This window comes from Stegodyphus dumicola, chromosome 9, assembly GCF_044657685.1.
Source record: "Stegodyphus dumicola isolate Sdum_Otavi_A_Nest chromosome 9, ASM4465768v1".
In the NCBI taxonomy this organism is placed as follows: Eukaryota; Metazoa; Arthropoda; class Arachnida; order Araneae; family Eresidae; genus Stegodyphus; species Stegodyphus dumicola.
In genome coordinates this window covers 152,681,650-152,698,059 of record NC_140776.1, presented here as the reverse complement: position 1 = coordinate 152,698,059, position 16,410 = coordinate 152,681,650, and the positions used below count along the sequence as shown (strand labels likewise).

General features: G+C 35.8%; 1 protein-coding gene across 2 annotated transcripts in view; it reads right to left on the bottom strand.

Annotated features, from left to right (window-relative positions):
* The window catches only part of LOC118200626 (uncharacterized), a 165,326-nt gene that overhangs the window by 40,986 nt on the left and 107,930 nt on the right, over positions 1–16,410 (bottom strand). For both annotated transcript variants that reach the window (XM_085824249.1, XM_085824250.1), the window contains exons 13-18: positions 16,349–16,384; positions 16,004–16,207; positions 12,833–13,060; positions 7,800–7,835; positions 7,459–7,662; positions 2,613–2,840 (exon numbers count right to left, since the gene is read on the bottom strand). In XM_085824249.1, coding sequence (XP_085680375.1) covers positions 2,613–2,840; positions 7,459–7,662; positions 7,800–7,835; positions 12,833–13,060; positions 16,004–16,207; positions 16,349–16,384 — 936 coding nt within the window. The remainder of the gene's footprint in view (positions 1–2,612; positions 2,841–7,458; positions 7,663–7,799; positions 7,836–12,832; positions 13,061–16,003; positions 16,208–16,348; positions 16,385–16,410) is intronic.

The following is a 16,410-nucleotide window of genomic DNA, read 5'->3' as shown; positions in this document are numbered from 1 at the left end:
GAAAATATTTGACTGACAGAATGTTTAGCCGGTACCTTTGGTACTCATATAACAAGTAAACCTGAACTATTGAGGAGCTGATTGATATATCTCACATACTTTACATGGCTTGAACAGAAAACGAGAAAAGTAATGGACAAACTCAAGAATTACATAACATACAGTGTTGCCTATATGAATTAGCAGTCGCGAAATCTTACAATTATCAATTGCATACTGTTTTTACATTACGATGAGACATTACGATGTCTCATCAATTAATTTTAGTTACATTAGTTATGTTTATAGAAGACAGCAGAACTGAATCCAACGACTTCTTTACAGTATTTTATTGAATGTGTTTTATTTCTTACTCCGGTAGTTTTAATACATATAAGAAAAAATTAATTTAAATTCTCATCAATTGCAACTGATTACGCAGGTGACGTGGTGCTTAAAATTAAAAAGTGCTTCAGTTATAATAATAATGAAAGTAAAATCTGAAAGGGTTCATATTTTAACAGGCGCTCAAAAGGGTTTGTTTATGCTTTTTGTACGCTCCCGCTGAGGTCTCAGCCTAGCAATCTGCTTTTTCACTTATTCCTGTTTACCAATTTCTTTTTGTCTTTTTAGCTTTATTATTAAGCAACATTTTATTTGCACACGTACCATATACTACACTGAAGTGACAAAAGTCATGGGATAGCAATATGCAAATATACAGATGGCACTAGTAACGCGTAGAAAATGTATAAATGCGAAGTGCTTTGGCAGGGCTTTCATTTGTATTCAAGTTATTCATGTGAAGAGGCTTTGACGTGATTATGTCTGCACGACGAGAATTAACAGACTTTGAACGCGGAATGATAGTTGGAGCTAGACGCACGGGTCATTCCATTTCGGATATCGTTAGGGAATTATCCATTCCGAGATCCACAGTGTCAAGAGTGTGCCGAGAGTATCTAATTTCAGGCATAACACTCCACCATGGACAGCGCAGTGGCCGACCACCTGCACTTAACGACCGAGAGCAGCGACGTCTGCGTAGAGTTGTCAATGTTCACAGACAAGCAACACTGCGTCAAATAACCGCAGAAATCGATGTGGGACGTACGAGGGACGTGTCCGACAGGACAGTGCGGCGAAATTTGTCTTCCTTGGGCTATGCCAGCAGAAGACCGACTCGAGTGCCTTTACTGACAGCCCGACATCGCCTGCAGCGACTCTCGTGGGCTCGTGAGCATATTGGTTGGTCCCTAAACGAATGGAAAACCGTGGCTTGGTCAGATGAATCACGATTTCAGTTGGTAAGAGCTGATGGTAGGGTTCGAGTGTGGCGCAGACCCCACGAAGCCATGGACCCAAGTTGTCAACAAGGCACTGTTCAAGCTGGTGGTGGTTCCATAACGGTCAGCTGTTTTTACATGGCATGGACTCGGTCCTTGGTGCAACTGAACCGATCATTGACTGGAAATGGATACCTTCAGCTACTTGGAGATCACTTACAGCCATTCATGGACTTCACGTACTCAAACAACGATGGGATTTTTATGGATGACAATGCGCCATGTCACCGGGCCACAATTGTTCGCGACTGGTTAGAAAAACATTCTGGACAATTCCAGCGAATGATCTGGCCACCTAGATCGCCCGACATGAATCCCATCGAACATTTATGGGACATCATCGAGAGGTCAGTTCGTGCCCAAAACCCTGCACCGTCAACACCTTTCACAATTATGGACGCCTATAGAGGCAGCATGGCTCAATATTCCTCAGGGGACTTCCAACGACTTGTTGAGTCCATGCCACGTCGAGTTTCTGCACTTCGCCGGGCAAAGGGAGGACCGACAAAATATTAGGAGGTATTCCATGACTTTTGTCACTTCAGTGTACAATTCAAAAACAAAATTAGAAAAATTTTAAAAGCAGCATAGGAGCATATGTTTAGAATTCCCGATGCAGTGTTAAGTGTTGGCATAAATTTTTATATTTTTTTCAGTCTTTTTTCAGATGATCATATCAGTATTCAATTTTCTTAATAAGATGGCTTTATTATTAACATTTTGTGCATTAACTTTATTAATTAAATATCCTGTTTTTCGCACTTAAAATTCATACAATTCAATACAATAGAAAAATCAAGAAATATTTAAAAACGACACATCTTTAGAGTTTCCAATAGACAGTCTTACACGTTGGAGATAAAAATGTTTTATTCCGTACAGTGTTGCTACTGGCCGCTTTCAAACCGTTGAGTTTATTAATCAAAAATTCATTAAAAGTTTTACTAAATATGGAATAGGAAATTAGAAATCCAAAAATCGGGCTCCCAGGTACACATGTTCGGGTGACATTATTCAAAATTGTATGCCTCTAGGTACCGTCATTTTCTCACAGTATGCATACCTGAATATATAACTACTTAATTTCTTTAAAGATAAAACAGGAAGATAATATTTGGTGCCAACAATTTGAAACGTGGTTCGCCGTTCATAGTGTACGACGCAAAATCCCGTTTCGAATCTAATAGTCCATTCAGGCTAACGCCCTCTTGGACTACTAAACTAACTGAAATATTAAAGATGTCAGATAAAAATAGTTTACAATTTCAACAAGTTCTTAAACATTACCGTCTGGTTTCCGTCGTCCTTCACATGAGACATCCTTCGAATGATAGCATTTCTTTCTTCTGGTGTCATAGTATTTCCCTTTCTTACACTGGCGGACAGAAGCATTGTTATCATGGCAGTGGTAATACCAATGGCAATATTCTTCGTGAGTAAACTTTCCATGATTGTGCTTGCAGCGGAAGTTAGGATTAGGGTCAACGATCTCATCCTGCGGTTCATCGGGATCCACTGGAAAGAAACTAGGAGTTAATATCACATATATTTGGTTATCAATGTATAGGGGTAATGGTTTTTATTGTAGAATGTCATCCTATGAGCCAAATGGTGAGCTTCTGATTTAAATAAATCAAATTACTGAGTTACATTCGCAGCTATTAACATGAAAATGAGATCACTATTTCTTACATTTAAATCTAAATGCCGTCATTTACATTTTCTTGTCAATACCACATTAGGAAGTAGCTGATACCCACCGGCTTTGTTGGGCATACTATCTGTACGAATGTGAACCTTTCTTATATGGACGAAATGTCTAATTTCGAGTTGCTAATTAATGTAAATATTTTAAATTTAAGGTCGGAAAATACAGTTTCAGTCAGTGAATCTGTCATACACATATTTCCACATCGCTTATGAGGTACTGTGTGTTGGGATGTGTCCCAATTATTTAACGTGGTGGGATCCCCAGTAGGGCTACACGAAAAAGGCCACCATAAAACTAAGGTATATATACAGTGGATGGTCAAAAATATGGAAACACCTTGTGAAATGCATGTTTGAAAAGAAAGATTGATTTTAATGAAATATGTAGGTGGCGCTGGCGTTTTTGACTACTGACGCCACCTATACAACTTCGTAAATGTGCTAAACAGTTCAGTTGTTTGTCGGAGTACTGTTATGTGAGGTTGTCATTGCATTATGTCAGAGTTAACAGACTTCGAACGTGGGCAAATTGTTGGAGCACGTATGGTAGGTGCTTCTGTAAGCAAGGTAGCCGAGGTGTTTAGTGTTTCAAGAGGTACTGTATCGAAGATTTATTCCGCATATTTGAAAAGCGGAAAAACATCATCTGCTAAATCACAGCGCGGACGAAAGTGTGTCCTGAGTGATCGTGACAGACGACCTTAATGATCGTCTGTCGCAATTGTGACGAAAAATAAGAAGACCACAGCTGCAAAAGTTACTGCTGAAATGAATGTTGTGTTACCGAACCCTGTGAGTACAAAAACAATTAGAAGGGAGCTTCATAAACAGGGAATTGCTGGCCGTGCTGCAATTGAGAAGCCACTCATCAGTGATGCTAATGCCCGTAACAGGAAAAGGTGGTGTTTAAGTCATAAAGCCTGGACTATAGAGCAGTGGAAGCAAGTAATATGGTCTGACGAGTCTTCTTTCACATTGTTTCCCACTTCTGGCCGAGTTTACGTCTGGATAACGCCATCTCAAGCCTATAATGCAGACTGCTTGTTGCCAAGAGTGAAACATGGCGGGGGTTCTGTTATGGTTTGGGCAGTCATATCGTGGTTCTCTGCTAGCCCCATGATAACTGTGTCAGGGCACATGACTGCCAAGACTTATGTGAACATTTTGGCCGATCAAGTTCATCCCATGGTACAAACTTTGTTCCCCGATGGTGATGGTCTCTTCCAAGACGACAAAGCTCCTGTTCACACAGCTCACATTGTCCAGGACTGGTTTTCTGAGCACGAAGATGAGTTGTCCCATCTCCCCTGGCCACCACAGTCACCAGACCTGAATATTATCGAACCTTTGTGGTCTACATTGGAACGGAAAGTGCGTTCTCGTTATCCACCGCCAACATCGTTATCTGAACTTGCCACCGTTTTGCAGGAAGAATGGTATAATATTCCCTTGGCAAACATACAGGAACTGTATTTATCCATTCCGAGAAGACTGCAAGCTGTTTTGAATGCCAACGGGTTTCCTACACCATATTAAGCAAAGAAACATGTTTTTTTAAAGGTGTTTCCATATTTTTGTCCAACCCCTGTATATATATTTAACTGATAACATAAGTTTCACGAAAATAAATGTAATTATCTTTGTTATCAATTTTTTTAATCAATTATAATTATTTGTCCTTGATTTTTTATGTATCGCAATTTTTATAAATACAACAACATTTCTATTTTTCATTACAATAATTTATTTCTCTTAATAATAACATTTATTTTCATGAAACTTATGATAACAGTTAGATATAAATGATATTATTAACCTTATCATTTAAATGTTGTTTGTATTCATTGTACAGAGGCAAGTTATTTACCAATTTAATATTTTTAAAGGAAAATGCATTTATTAGCAACATTTTATTTCACATCTTGTTTTGGCGACAATAAAAGAAAATTCTGAACTTGGATTTGAAAACTAAATGTATGAGAAACTTCTATTGTATAACAAAAGTCCATTTTGGATAGGATTTACGTAAAATCCGTTCTTAGGGCGCGTCTACATCGTGGAATGAAGTAACTATGCACAATTTCAAGTCACTGGTATGTATAGTTTCGAAGATCTCGCGATGAGTCAGTGGTATTTCCCTTATATATACATATATAGAGATTATCTGGATTTGTAAAGGCAATAAGAGATGAAAACTCTTTTTTTTTTTTCCTTTTCATTTTCGAATTTCTATTACGTAAGTAAATGCTGCGAATCTTCGCTTACAGATACTCGAATTTTAGCAGCTTCTCGCCGAGCCTTCAAAGTATTAATATTTCAAATCCTAACAATGAGCTGATGAGCAATCTGTAAAAAATCATTTGCACATTAAAAAAAAATTCTATATCAGATTTAAGAAAATATTTCTGTGAAGCATAGTATTTTCATCGCAAATATTTATGCCCGCACATTTTTAAGGAAATGCAGACTTCATTGAATTGAGTCCAAATTTAATTTCAATATTTAAAATATATTAAAGTACAAGAATATTTAAAAATTGTATGTATATATTAATTTGTTTAATGATATAGGGAAGTTGATCCATAGTAGACAGCAAATTGAGCAAACAAGACAGATTAAGTATTCATTTTTATTTAAACTGATATTTGCGGCCACAATTACTTCGCACATTAATCGTGCTTATTCCAGAACACTTACACTTTTGACATCGTTTCCAATAAGAAGCGAGCAACACAGGCGTTGTCTAGTTAAGCCGAAGACGGAAAAGAAATAGCGTAGTTTTCAAATATGGCCAGCTTATTGAAAGAAAGGTTTTGGTTCCAGAAATTTGGAATTCCACCATTAGCTACGTCATCATCATTATATAAGGGTGATATAATACAACTTAGTCTACAAATGATGCAGTCCAGAAAAGGGTATTAAACAATTGCTATTTTTAAAACAGAGAGGGAAATACCCAAATTAATGTGAAGAATTATGAGGCTATAGCTAATTTAAATTATAATTTTGATTTACGTATTTTTTCCAAAAGGCTTACATTTTTAATAACTTTGTAGCAAGAAAGCAGCAGCAGTCAGACAGCAGTGTAGCTAGGACAAAGCGTGGAAAACAAGTGTGTAATGTTCAGGATGAAATCTCAAGTCAGACTGAGTTAGATTTAGTTCTCAATACATTTTGAGTGAACAGTTAATATTGCTGTAAAATTACTATTAGCTGGTAGAGTTTTAGTTCCATTTACATCATCATAATTACGTAAGAATCATATGACATAGAATAGTCTCGAAATGACGCACTACAGAGAGGGGTTACTATTTTTAGAATACAGAAGGGAAATTTAAGTTGTTAATTTAATCTTTTATATATTCTTAATTTTTCTTACATATATACAATATTGGTCTTTATATTGTTTTTATATTATTATGTTGCAACTTTAAATTTTGAATCAAGTTTAACTGACTTAGAGATCGATCAGATAGGGCCCCTCTTCAGCAGAAAGTTTTCTTTCTGCTGAAGATTTTCCGAAGTAAACGAACTCATGTCTGATCGCCTTTAATTCAAAATTTATGGCAGATTAATTAATTGCTTTTATTTTGTCAATTTTTAAATTATACACTGCCGTGTTTCTCTTCCAGTTTGATTGCAGAAATTAAGTTTTTATTCAAATAATGCCATCATATTCTAAGCTCATTTTTTACAAACACTCTTTTAAGCGAATGTCAGTAAATTTCCGAATGGATATTTCTTTAGCTTTCCTCAAATCAATCATTATGCTAACTAAACTGTTACAATAATTCAGGCGAAAATCCTTTTTAAATTATTAGTGCTGTAGATACAATTGATGAAAGAAAAGTGTTTGTTTTCAGTTTCTTTTATTGATGTTTAAAAAGAACGCTTTTAAATATTTAAAATTTTTCATTTGAATTCTTTTGAATACCGTTCCTTAGAGAAGAGAGCAAACTAATATAAAAATATTAATATTAGGAGCAAACAGTTTAATATTATGAGAATAAATATATTTTAATGAAAAAGATTATTTATCCTTTTCAATAAAATGTAATCACCGGCTGCATTTGAACTATCATTTAAATAAACATACCATTGGTTGCATTTGACCCGTCAGTTTAGTAATTTATGTTGTAATCATAAGATTTTCAAATTTTGATTCATTCTGGAATTCAAAATTGATGGTTTGATAACAATTTTAGGAAAAAACTGTAGCATATGAGAAGGCAAATATTATTCAGAATTTTCTAGCATGTGCATTTAGGTTAAGTTAGGCTACTTAGATATGGCAAATCCCACGAGGGCTATTTAGCTAAGCGAGGAAGGTTGTCTTCATATAGGACTTTCTAAGGTAAAAGGAATAGTGTTCACGACACGGACATTTATATATCTGTAAAAATATGTAAATAAGAATACTGACTATCTGGATGAATTCTTTTTCCACATGAAACATGATCATCGTCCTCGCAACTGCGTCTTTCCTCGTCGAAAAGTTTATTTTTAGGACATTTGTGAATTTTGTATTCTCCACGCTTACAGTCATAGAATTTTCCGCAGTCTCTTTCATGAGCAAATTTCCCCTCTTTTCTAGGGCACTGAAATTCCGGTGTGTCTGTTGTAGATACTGTTTTGAAAAAATAACACGGAATGTATTAAAAAGAACTAAAATCAGCATAATTTATACATTGATTCTATGATTGGCAATATAACTTTGTGTGTCACATTAATGATTACATTTGGAAATTGGAAAATTGAATTTACCTTCAGTCGTAATAAACTCCGTTGTCATATCCACGTCTGAAAAAAAAAGGACTTTTTTTTATACTATATTTTTTCTAAATTATATGACACAAAGAGAAGTTTAGAAATTATTATGCAAAATAAAAATAATGCATGTAACATGATTGCAATGTAGTGGAAAAGGAAATGCTAGTAAATTTTACCTGTGATATGTTGAGCAATTCAAAGTTTAAACATTACAACAGTTACCCAATACGAATGTGGAATAGAAATTAGCATTGTCGTAAATATAAAAAAATTTTTGAAAAAAAAATTAAAAATGCGCTGTTTTTATTAGGTGTATACCATTAGGTGATTTGCAAAATAACCCCTCCAAAAAAAAACGAAAATGGGCCATCGATCTCAGCCTTAGAAATAGATTTCACGCCAGAGACTTTTTTTAAATGTGATAATTTCTAGAAACGAGGTATAGATAACTTTCAAATGCTAACCAAATAATTAACTTTCGTATCTACCACTTCGTATCGTCCTTCTTCTAAGCTTCGGCTTGCAATTTATTATTCTCCTTTGCATTCTCCTTGCTCCTTTGCACTGTGCTTGCATTGCAGTCAACGAATATTTTAATCTTCATTTTTCACATTTACAGTCCCTATTTTACTAGAAATGATACGTCGGCCTAAATCCATTCCGCAGTTCTAAAAATTGATCATCGTTAAATGGAATATATCCATGGAGCCCTTCTTTAGACAATTCAGTAACCTTTTGGTTCTCTGACTGAAGTTAGCATCAAAAACAATTTAACCACTGCTGTGTTTAGATTGCATCAAATACACTCATGTCCATAAATTAAGGATAATTCGGAGTCACGCGGAAATCGAACTCTAAAATTAATATATCACCTGTAAAATCACTACACATATCTTCAAGAAACATACGCAAATTTCAGGAAGTAACCAGATGACACCGATGGTACGTCACAATGACGAGAGTGTAAGAGAGTGATATATATAAGGAATACAGGCAAAGAAGTAAAATTGTTCGCAGGCGCTTTATAAGAATTTCAGTGTAACAACCGAATAGTTATGACACAAAAGACGCATTTGGAGGATTTTTTACGTGGTAGAATTATCGGCCGTCTGGAATGTGGGCGTACCCAACTGGAAGTATCAGACGAACTTGGAATTGCCCAGAGTGTCATTTCCAGGCTTTGGAAACGATTCCAAGATGATGGTGAGCAGACGTTACAGCACAGGTCGCACCAAATTACAACGCCGAATGAGGACCGGTATTTGGGAGTTACTGCCAAAAGAAACAGGCGGAGCACAGCCTCAGACCTGTCTCGTCAGCTGTCTTCAGTCACTGTTACGACAATTTCAAGGCAGACCGTGTACAGACGCTTAGGGCAGATTGGTCTATATGCTCGTGGACCTGTCAGATGCGTTCCACTTACTGCCTGGAGTAGAGAGCATGCATTGTGGACACCGCAACAGTGTGCTTGTGTGATATTTTGCGACGAGTCCAGGTTTAGCTTGCGGTCTGATTCTCGCCGAACTTTCATATGGAGAGCTCCAGGTACCCGTTACCACCAAGAAAACATCATTGAACGACACCGTTACGGTGGTGCAGTAGTGCTTGTTTGGGGTGGAATTATTCTGGGTTCCAGAACTGACCTGCACGTTCAAATTGGAACCATGACAAGCCAAATCTATCTGGAACAACATGTACGTTTGTTTCGGGACGCCATGGGCGCACAATTTGTTTTTATGGATGACAACGCCCGTCCTCACCGTGCAAACATCGTAAGCGAATGCCTTCAATCGGAAGATATCACCCGTACGGACTGGCCAGCATTCTCACCGGACTTGAATCCAGTAAAGCATGGGTGGAACATGCTTGGACAACGAGTTGCAGCCAGTCAACCTCCTCCTACATGTCTACCGGAACTTTGGAAAGCATTGCTTTTTGAGTGGTGAAATATCCCCCAAGATCAGATCGATAATTTGATACTCAGCCTGCCTAGGCGTTGTACGGACTGTATTGCATCATCTGGGAGACATACAATGTATTAACAATCATACCAACCATGTAATATTGGTTTTTTGTAAATAGGTTTTTTTTTTTGTAATTTGCTCCTGGGAGAAAAAAATCGTTATTTTTTTTAATAATATCAAACATATAGCATATTTTTTTTGCTCTTTACTTTTTGTTTAATAAATAAGCTTTACAAATAAGTCAAATTTGTTTTGTTTCTAACTCTTCCTTAGCCTGATATTGCATTTTCCTTAATTTATGGACATGAGTGTAATATAATTGGAAATGGACAGAAGGATGAATGCGCTGAGCTATTGCCACACATTGGCAGTTGCGATGCATCCTGTTATTTACTATTATAATGGAAACATTGAGTTACAGTGGCTCACAAAAGTGATCGGGCACTTTGATTTTTTGTATTCTTTAATGCACATAAAAACTAAAATAAATTAAAACAAAAAGAAAGGCTTTTATTTTAATTATATGTAAGTTCAACATTTTTTATACTAACTACATTTTCGAAAAGATGAAAATTAAAATCAAAAATGAATATCGTTTGTTTAATGAGGGAAAAATATTCTCACAAAAATAATCGGACGCTTTTAGTAACAGCTAAAAATGACCAAAACTTACATTGCTTTTGCTACTTAATATTTTGTAGGATAATCTTTACACTTGTTCACTTCATTTAATCTTTTGGGTATTGACTCCACAAGTTTTTTCTTGTTATTTCTGGACTTATTTTATGCCACTCCTCTTGAATCACTGTTTTCAGTTGCTACCGCGAAGACATGCTCTGTTTTCGAATTTTCGATTTTAGTTCCTACCAAATGTGGTCAATAAGCTTAAGATCTGGCGATTCGGGTGGCGCCTTAATTACTTCTGGACACTTGCATAACAGGCAGAGTCTGACACTGTGCGCAGTATGCTTTGGATCATTGTCCTAGTGGAATTTAAAACTAATTTGTATATTAAGCTTTTGTGCTGACGATGCCAATTTTCACTTGAAGATGTCAAGGTAATTATACTTAATAATTGTAAATGTCAAGGTATTTATACTGATCCATTATACCATCTGTACAACCATCTACCAAGACCTTATATTACCAAGACTGGAATGTGCCATAGATGCCAATACATAACTCCTCCTCCGGCATGTTTAACACTTGGTACTAGGTTTTGCTTCCAAAACTTGTCTCTTGGTTTTCTCCACACCAACATTCGTCCGTCTGGGCCGAAAGATGTTACATTTGCTTTCATCAGCAAACAACACTTTTTTCCAGTAGTCGGGTGTCTTTTGTTTCATCGATTTTGCGAAAGCGAGGCGAAGTTTTCGACTTTTTTTCGGACTTACACATATTCCATATAATTCACGAAGTTCCTCAACAAGTTTAAGAAGTACTCAGTCTTGGATTCTTTTTAATATTCCTTAGAATAAAGCGTTTCATTCCATGAGATAACTTAGATGGTCTTTCAGGTTTTCTTTTGTTTTGAATACGATTCTGTATCTTTTAACGCTTAATTATATCAAAAACTGTAGAATCACTTAAATAAAATTTTTAAATAGGCAATTTTTCTAATAGGTTTCCCTTTCTTTTGATACAGATCAATAACTAATCTTCTGGTTTTTAACGATGTTTCCTTTTGTGACCGAGCCATTGCAAGAAAACATTAAAATAACGAATGTTTTCTAAAAGGAAAATTCGAATTATAAAAGCAAGCAATTTTTTAAAGTTTTGCCGGGCTTCTTTATGCAAATTGATTCCACAAAATTAAGTTTTCTATTTATTGCAAATGATTTTAATTAGAAATTATGAAAATGTCCGATTAATTTCGTGGTATCTTTTTCTTTCATTTTTGTCTAAAACGCTATTTTTTTTTTAAATTTACCATTTCGTTTTTCCAAATTTCTTCAGTACAAAGAGATAGTTAAGAAAATATGCATTCAAAGGGAAAATATTTTTTATTAGTTTACTGCAAAGGTTTTCTCCTATTACTTCAAAAAGTAAAAATATTGGTGTGCCCGATCATTTTTGTGAGACACTCTATTGCATCACGTTATTGGCAGTTCTAACGGGAACATTAAGCTGTTGCATCAGGTTGGTTGCGGTTTCAATATTGCATTTACTGCATTTTCGATGCCATTCACATGAAGATGTACCTACGACATTCCCAATGACGTGAGCATAAATTTCAGACGGAATTTGCGATGTTTGACTGCATCTTAGAATGAAATGTGCAGAGGACGACTATTCCAAAAGAGCGAGATTGTTGACTTGCGGATGGCAGAGTTCTTTCTATCAAAAACTGCTGCAATTGCGGTTATTAATTGCGAAGCAGATTATCACTTTATGCCAATGACTGTACATTATATATCATTTCTATGTATGGTTGCACTTAAATAGTTAACAAAGATATGATCAGATATACCTATAATTTCTGAAAGAATAAAAATAATACTCGTATGCGAACAAAGAGCAAGATGAAGATGATAATTTTCAGTTCAGTAAGGAAAAAACGTTTTACTAAAAGTATCGTTTTTACTCTATATGAGCTAAACGATTTTTGTTGTTGGACTTCTATATTAATATTCTCAGTATTGATAAATTTACAATAGACTTTATGCAATTTAAAGAATTAATATTGCCTTAATTAACTTTATTTGTAGAGATAAATTTACAATGGACGTTATGCAATTTAAAGAATTAATATTGCCTTAATTAACTTTATTTGTAGAACGCAAAATAATTGAAGGAAACACCTACAATACAATTGAATCAATCACAAAAGTACAATATTTTATTTTCTATCAGGGCACTCATATTCTAGACAAAAATGAAATCAGATCTGGATTCTCATCAAATATTGCACAAGCAACGTTAAACTGTTAAGAAAGAAGGCTTTAATTCTTATCCAAGGACTAAAATGTTTTTAAAAATATAATGAAGGAAGTTATAACTAATTGCGACATTGTTAGTGATATCAGATTTTAATAGCAGGTTAAAAAAGTTCTAAATTATTACCATCTGGCTTTCGTCGTCCTTCACATGAGACATCTTTGGGATCGTAGCATTTCTTTCGTTTGCTGTTATAATACTTCCCATTTTTACACTGGCGAATAGAAGCTTTATTATCATGGCAGTGGTAATACCAATGGCAATATTCTTCGTGAGTAAACCTTCCGTGATTGTGTTTGCAGCGGAAGTTAGGAATAGGGTCAATGATCTCATCCTGCGGTTCATCAGGATCCACTGGAAAGAAACTAGGAGTTAATAACACTTACGTTTAGTTATCAGTGTATCGAGGTAATGATGTTTTATTGTAGAATGTCACTTTTGAACCTTAATAGTGAACTTCTGATCTAAAAAACTCAAATTACTGCATTACATTCTCAGTTATTTACATTCTGGGCAAGAATTGAAATTTGTTGTTACAAGAAGTGAAGTTGCAGCATTGAAGATGAGATCACGAACATTTAAATGGAAATGCCGTTATTTACACTTTCTTGTCAAAACTACAATACGAATCATCTGCATGTGCAACCAATAAGACATGAAGATTTTTTTTCCTTTTCATTTTAGAGTTCCTGTTGTGTGAGTAAACACAGGCGGATCTTCGCTAACAGATACTCCAATTTTAGCTGCTCCTCCCCGTTAAGTCTTTGAACCTTCAGAATATTAATGTTTCAACACTAAACAATGAGCAAATGAGCAGTCTGTAAAAAATCACTTCTACATTAAAAAAAAATGCACACCAATTTGAAAAATGTTTCTGTAAAACACTGTATTTTCAACGCAAATATTTATGTGCACAAAATTTCAGGAAAATCCAGACTTCTCTGAATTGAATCAAAATTTGATTTCAGTATCGAAAATATATTAAAAGTATATTAAAGCACAAAAATGATAAAAAAATTATTACTATCTATGAATCTCTCTCTCAATATATATATATACACACATACTGACGAACCAAAACATCATGACAATCCGCACATTTTTCAATGAACTCGTCTGAATGACGTAAAGATCACATTATTAAGTAAGAATGGTATTTAACTGCTACTGGAGAATGTAGAGAATCATTCTTGCGTTTACTTTTGCGAGTGATGGGAAAGGTTGCTGACCTTAGCTATTTTGAAAGAGGGCAAATTGTAATGGCTGCAGACTCACTATCCGAAAATGCACAACTGGTATGTTGTTCACGATCTACCGTTGTTAGTATGTATGCAAACTGATTAAATGACGATGAAACCATCAGTAGATGCAGGGTGTCTGACGTCCACGCGTCATCAAAGTACGTTGGAGATTCTCCCTGTTCGTACAGCAAAATCGGTGCCAGACAGCGGCTCAGCTGACAGCCCAATACAATGCAGGTCCAAGTGCAGGTGGTGCGAAATACACGGTTTAGCAGGCGTTGATGAATATGGGACTGTGCAGCAGATGTCCCACTCGTGTGCCTTTGTTTGCTAAGAGTCATTGTCAATTACGCCTACTATGGATAAGTGGAAGATAGTAGCCTGGTTGGATGTATGATGATGGAATTCCTCCTTCATCATATCGATGGCCATGTTAGGGTACGCCGTCTTTCAGGCAAATAGTTGCTCCCCCTTGTAGAGCAGGTTATACACAGGCTGGTGGTAGCGATATCATGCTTTGGGGGACGTTCTCATGGGCGACTTTGGGACCCTTATTTATGGTAGAACTGCTGCGGACTATCTGAACATTATTGCTGATCAGTTTCACCTTTGCATGGCGTCTGTCTTCTCAACTGGAAATGGAATCTTCAAGCAAGACAGCGCCCTATGTCACAAGACTCGAATTGCATTGGAGTGGTTAGAGGAGCATGAGGATGAATTTCAATAATTGTCCTGGCCAACTAACTCGCCGGAACTTATCTCGATAGAGCTCAGTTAGGATGTCATGGAGTCGCAGCTCAGAGTTCAAACACCACCATTTGGTACACATGTCTCCAGTAATCTACCAAGAATGTGTGGTATTCATGTCAAAGCGAGCTCCAGCTGTTCTGCAGACCAAAGATCGGGTAACGCATTTTTGAGTAGGTAGTCACAATGTTTTGGCTCTACAGTGTACATATTAATGTGTGTAATGATGTAGAAAAATTGATGAGTGTATATATTGATCCATAATAAACAGCAAACCGGGCAGCCGAGGCAGATTAAATATTAATTTTTTTTCAATAGATATTTGTGGCCACAGATACTTCGCACATTAATCGTACTTGTTCCAGAATACTTACATTTTTGACATTGCTTTCAATAAGAAGCGAGCAGAATAGGGGCACTCCAGGTAGGCCGAAGACGGGAAAGAAAGAGCGCTGTTTTCCAATATGGCAGCTTATTAAGAGAAAGGTTTCGGTTCAGGAAATTTTGAATTCTGAATTAGCTACGTCATCTCATATGAATTAATCTAGACGCAGTACAAAAAAAGTTATAAATGAATTGGAATTTTTAAAACAGATAAGAAAATGCCCATATTAAGATGAAGAATTAAGATGCTATATCTAATTTAAGTTATAATTTTGATTTACATATTGTACTGATCAATTAGTCCATTATTGGCCAAGCAGATGAGATCGATAAACACCGGTAGTTAGACCTGAGTTCATATCACGACGAAGAGGACTGCTGAATGCATATTAACATGGTTTTCCCATATGTACCGTGCGCAGGAGCTACGCTTCCTTAGAAAGTGATGTTGAAAGGCATCTCACCTAAGCAGATAAAGCCACAGTGAGCTTAGACATAATCTTATAAAACCGTAATTTATTAACATAATTATTTGCATACTGCGTTGTGTTATATTTAAATTATTCGTAACATATGAGAAGTTAAAAATTAGTTAAAAATGTAACCTTAAATTTTTAATGAAGGTTAATGTACATCGAGGGCGATCAAAAACGGATCCCCCTTTTTCAGGAGGAAGAAAATTCTGCTAAAACGTTTCTAATAATTTTAGGAAAAAAACTATAGCGGATAAGAAGACATAAATTATTCAGGAGTTTCTAGTATGTGAATTTAGGTTAGAATAAGCTACTTCAATATGGCAAATCCCACGAGGGTTATCAAGAGGTGATGGCTGCTGCCTTCATGGAGGACTTTCTAAGTTAAGTGGCTAATAATCACGGCACGGACATTTATATATCTGTAAATAAATGTAAATAAGAATACTAACTATCTGGATGAATTCTTTGTCCACATGAAACATGATCATCGTCCTCGCAACTGCGTCTTTCCTCGTCGAAAAGTTTATTTTTAGGACATTTGTGAATTTTGTACTCTCCACGCTTACAGTCGTAGAATTTTCCGCAGTCTCTTTCATGAGCAAATTTTCCCTCTTTTCTTGGGCATTGAAATTCCGGTGTCTCTGTTGTAGATACTGTTTTAAAAAAATAACACAGAATGTACATATCCCCACAAATTAATATCAGCGTAATTTATATATCGATTTTATTAACTGACAACATAACTTTTCGTGGCACATTAGTGCTAACATTTGGGAATTAGAAAATTTATTTACCTTCAATTGTAATAAACTCCGTTGTCACGTCCATGTCTGAAAAATAGAATGTTTTGTTATAC